This window comes from Sinocyclocheilus rhinocerous, unplaced genomic scaffold (assembly GCF_001515625.1).
Source record: "Sinocyclocheilus rhinocerous isolate Xijiao unplaced genomic scaffold, SAMN03320098_v1.1 scaffold458, whole genome shotgun sequence".
Taxonomy (NCBI): domain Eukaryota; kingdom Metazoa; phylum Chordata; class Actinopteri; order Cypriniformes; family Cyprinidae; genus Sinocyclocheilus; species Sinocyclocheilus rhinocerous.
Window position 1 is genome coordinate 61724 of NW_015664005.1, and position 4997 is coordinate 66720.

At 40.6% G+C, this 4997-nt stretch overlaps 1 protein-coding gene across 2 annotated transcripts in view; it reads left to right on the forward strand.

Annotated features, from left to right (window-relative positions):
* Positions 1 to 2849: 2849 nt before the first annotated feature.
* The window catches only part of LOC107729057 (AP-3 complex subunit sigma-1-like), a 5456-nt gene continuing 3308 nt past the window's right edge, over positions 2850 to 4997 (forward strand). Inside the window, exons 1-2 of one of the 2 annotated variants that reach the window (XM_016539406.1) lie at positions 2850 to 3086; positions 4532 to 4623. In XM_016539406.1, the coding sequence (XP_016394892.1) occupies positions 3018 to 3086; positions 4532 to 4623 (161 nt within the window). In that variant the 5' untranslated portion in view covers positions 2850 to 3017. The remainder of the gene's footprint in view (positions 3087 to 4531; positions 4624 to 4997) is intronic. The other variant, XM_016539405.1, reaches the window with a different exon arrangement.

The window sequence follows — 4997 nt, forward strand, 5'->3', positions numbered from 1 at the left end:
ATTAACAGTGACTTGCTGCCACCTACTGGCAGCTTTAATTTCACATTTAAAGTATCTTTTCATTTAAAAAAAAAAATTATTTCAAATATCAGTATTTAACGTTTTATGTTTAAAATATCAACACAATATTAATGCATCTAAATGCCCATTCTAATGCAGCTTCTGTGTTTCCTCTGCAAAGATTAATTTTGTCAATACTGATTTTTGACTGGTAACAGCCCAAATGACTTATTATTCTAATTGACTGATTCAGTTTAAGAATTTGCCTGAAAATATGATGTACACTTTTAGAAAAAATGCTTAAAGGTAAAAATGCTCATAAAAGGTAAAAATCAATGTAAACTTATTGGAAAAGATTAATTTCTATTATTGCTGTAAACTGATCACCACACAGAATATGCATAATATCAAAAACGTTAGGAGTCAGCTGTCCACGGCAGTCCTTAAGATATCAGCACAATAACACACTCAGCAAAATATCATCTAATTATCGTTATCGATAAAATCCCAAAAATATTGAGATGCATATAATATTGCACACCCCTAACAGGTATATTTAATGTTTTGTTTAGAAAAATTTTTAAATAAATATAAGAAGTGCCCTTTTTTTCCACTTGAGCCCCTACCCCTCAAAATGTCTATGCACGTCCCTGCTTCGAAGTCCCGATCTGAATCAAAAGATTCCCGAATCCGCTCTGAAGTCTCGATCTGAATAAAAAAATTCCCGAATCTGCATCTCAATCGATTCGCGATACGCGATCTGAAGTCCCGATCTGAATAAAAAGATTCCCGAATCTGCTCTGAAGTCCTGATCTGAATAAAAAGATTCCCGAATCTGCTCTGAAGTCCTGATCTGAATAAAAAGATTCCCGAATCTGCTCTGAAGTCCCGATCTGAATAAAAAGATTCCCGAATCTGCTCTGAAGTCCTGATCTGAATCAAAAGATTCCCGAATCCGCTCTGAAGTCCCGATGTGAATAAAAAAATTCCAGAATCTGCATCTGAATCGATTCGTGATACATGCTCCGAAGTCCCGATCTGAATCAAAAGATTCCCGAATCTGCTCTGAAGTCCCGATCTGAATCAAAAGATTCCCGAATCTGCTCTGAAGTCCCGATCTGAATCAAAAGATTCCCGAATCTGCTCTGAAGTCCCGATCTGAATCAAAAGATTCCCGAATCTGCTCTGAAGTCCCGATCTGAATCAAAAGATTCCCGAATCTGCATCTGAATCGATTTGCGATACGCACTTCGAAGTCCCAATCTGAATCAAAAGATTCCCGAATCCGCTCTGAAGTCCCGATGTGAATAAAAAAATTCCAGAATCTGCATCTGAATCGATTCGTGATACATGCTCCGAAGTCCCGATCTGAATCAAAAACTTCCAGAATCTGCTCTGAAGTCCCGATCTGAATCAAAAGATTCCCGAATCTGCATCTGAATCGATTTGCGATACGCACTTCGAAGTCCCAATCTGAATCAAAAGATTCCCGAATCCGCTCTGAAGTCCCGATGTGAATAAAAAAATTCCAGAATCTGCATCTGAATCGATTCGTGATACATGCTCCGAAGTCCCGATCTGAATCAAAAACTTCCAGAATCTGCTCTGAAGTCCCGATCTGAATCAAAAGATTCCCGAATCCGCTCTGAAGTCCCGATGTGAATAAAAAAATTCCAGAATCTGCATCTGAATCGATTCGTGATACATGCTCCGAAGTCCCGATCTGAATCAAAAGATTCCCGAATCTGCTCTGAAGTCCCGATCTGAATCAAAAGATTCCCGAATCCGCTCTGAAGTCCCGAACTGAATCAAAAGATTCCCGAATCCGCTCTGAATTCCCGATCTAAATTAAAAGATTCCCGAATCTGCTTTGAAGTCCCGATGTGAATCAAAAAATTCCAGAATCTGCATCTGAATCGATTCGCGATACGCGCTCCGAAGTCCCGATCTGAATCAAAAGATTCCCGAATCCAATCTTAAATCCCGATCTGAATCAAACGATACGCGTTCCGAAGCCCCGTTTTGAACAAGGAGCAGCTAGGGCCAGGGGCGGTTCTAGACCACAGTAACTGGGGGGGGGCCAGACAGGGGCCACTTGTGCTTTTAGGGGGCACAATTTTAAAATTCATTTGAACCTACTTTCAGTATTATTCATTCAGTCATTTTTCACCATGTCATGTATAACTGCGATCCCTAGAAGTAATCTATAACAATTTCAACTAAAATGAATGTTTCATTATGTTTCATTTATTTGACAAATAATTTTGTATTGTAGTGTCAGGGGCATCATGCACTCTTTATATTTGATGGGGCACGAGTGAAATATCTCGATTCTCAAATATGTGTAAGTAAATGCAGTTTGCACCTTTATAGATTATGTTAGTTGATCTATAATGGGCGATGGGCAAAGTAGCCTAATAGTGTAATCTATTAACTTTGCATAAAAATCTGTCTTTTTACTTAAGTACCATATATGGATGTCATGCCATAAAATATTTTTAATACGACTTTGTATTTAATGTGAATTTAATAAAAACATTGCAAGTTGCAAGAACATACTCGTATGTTCATTATGTCATATAAAAATGTTTATACAATAGTATGTTCTTTTTTTGTCAATTAACCACATGTGGGACAGTAAATGAAAATCTTGAGTGCAGAACAGCAATACACAATACATATACGCATGTAATTAATTACACATTATACACTTAAGATACATTTACACAGATTAGTTAATTTATTTAATTGAAGTATCAGCGCACTACGCAATTGTGTGTAAGAGCAGTCGATCGCAGATTGTCACGACTTTTATTTTGACAGTGTCGCTGCGTCATTGGAATGCGCTCACTGTAGCGGAAGTCACTCTGACGCGCTTGTTGACAGGTTCCGGCGCGCTCTTCCGCTCTGCTGTTCGCCTGAGTGTCAGATTGCGATTATTAGTTATTGATTATTGGAATATCAGTCTGTAACATCGACGACTTCAGCCGCAGCTGGATCCGACCACAGCGGTGAACATGATAAAAGCCATTCTGATCTTTAATAATCATGGCAAACCACGACTGTCAAAGTTCTACGAGCATTATGTGAGTAACGTTAAATCATTCGCTCCTTATTATTATTATTATTATTATCATCACTTAATTACGTATCTGTTTGCTTTACACGTGGCCGTGTATGACATGATGTGTGTTGAATAATTGAACAGCTGATTTGTCAGAGAAATAAAGTATTTGGTGGGTTGTTATTACAGCTAAAATATTAACCATATATGGATTATGATAACGTAAAATGCCTTTAAATCAGTTGTCATGGAAGAATATTTGATTTTGGCCATGAAGAGCGCAGAAAATACAGAGAGAGAGAGTGTGTGTACAGTATATGTGTGTGTGTATATATGTGTGTGTATGCAGTGTGAGCGTGTGTGTGTGTGAGAGAGAGTGTGTTTGAGAGAAAGAGAGTGTGAGAGAGTGTGTGTGTGTGTGTGTGTGTTTGAGAGAGAGAGAGAGTGTGTGTGAGAGTGAGAGAGAGTGTGTTTGAGAGAGAGAGAGTGTGTGTGTGTGTGAGAGAGAGTGTGTTTGAGAGAGAGAGAGTGTGTGTGTGTATGTTAGCTGCGTTTCACTGGACGCTGTATGATGTGATGATCGAGCAGCTGACAGCGGAACAAACACGAGCCGATCACAAGAGTCTGTGAAAATGATCGTGTAACTCAAGAGTGACCTCTGACCCCGATCACATGTCAGGAGACAAAGAGCGCTCTTCAATATTTCACAGGCTGCAGCTGCTACACACACTCTCTCACATCATACACACACACACACTCACTCACTCACATCACACACACTCAAATTTTTTTTTGAATATTCGTCGAATTTAAAATAAAAATCCACATTTTAGGTGTGCGTTAAGGAGGCAGCCTTATCAGCGGCGCACGAGATGCGATGACGATGTAAGTGTCTTGCATTATAATGTTTTTCTTGGTCTATTCAGTTGAAGCCAGTGGATGCGGCGCTGCTGCGTTGTTAATTACAAATATTGCGGAAAAAGAGAACAATGCGGAGAAGATCTTGTTTACATCAAAACTGAAACCAAGCCGTTCACACAGAACGCATATTTATCACATTTCACACACACACACACAGACACAATGTGAGTGCTGTAGGAATGAGTGTGTGTGTGTGTGACAGATGTTGAGTCATGTTTATCTCCTCATACAGTACAGATCGTTTCAAAGCAGCTTCACAGTGATAAACAGCACAATAACTGCTGCAGAGTTCACCGATTATGAAAGGCCGCTTCCAGAAGACAGAAGTGTCCTTATCAGCTCACTTCAGATCCTCAGAAACACTGCATTTGACTACAATAATGAATTCCACTCCTCCTTGTCTGTGAGCAGGAAGATCCTGAAGCTGCCAGAAACAGCGACACCTGCTGCTCACAGTGAAGAACTGCTGACGTCTGTCTGTTCCTGATGCTTTCTGTGGACTCGGGGTTCATATGCGGCTCGTTAATGTCTGTTTATTCCTTTCAGACTGAAGACACAGAGCAGCAGATCATCAGAGAAACCTTTCATCTGGTTTCCAAGCGAGACGAGAACATTTGCAACTTCCTGGAGGGAGGACTGTAAGACACACACACACACACACACTCTCGCACACACACACTCACACACACACACACACACACACACACACACACTCTCACACACACACACACACACACACACACACACACACACACACACACTCACAGACACATGCGCACACACATACACACACACTCACACTCACGCACACGTGTTTCTCTGCCACTGTCACGTGATTGACGTCACTGCTCACTGTGTGTGTGTGTCTGTCTGTCTGTGTGTGTGTCTGTCTGTCTGTGTGAGTGTGTGTGTGTGTGTGTCTGTGTGTGTGTGTGTGTGTGTGTGTGTGTGTGTGTGCTCTCAGGTTAATCGGCGGCTCGGACAACAAGCTGATCTACAGACAGACAGCCAC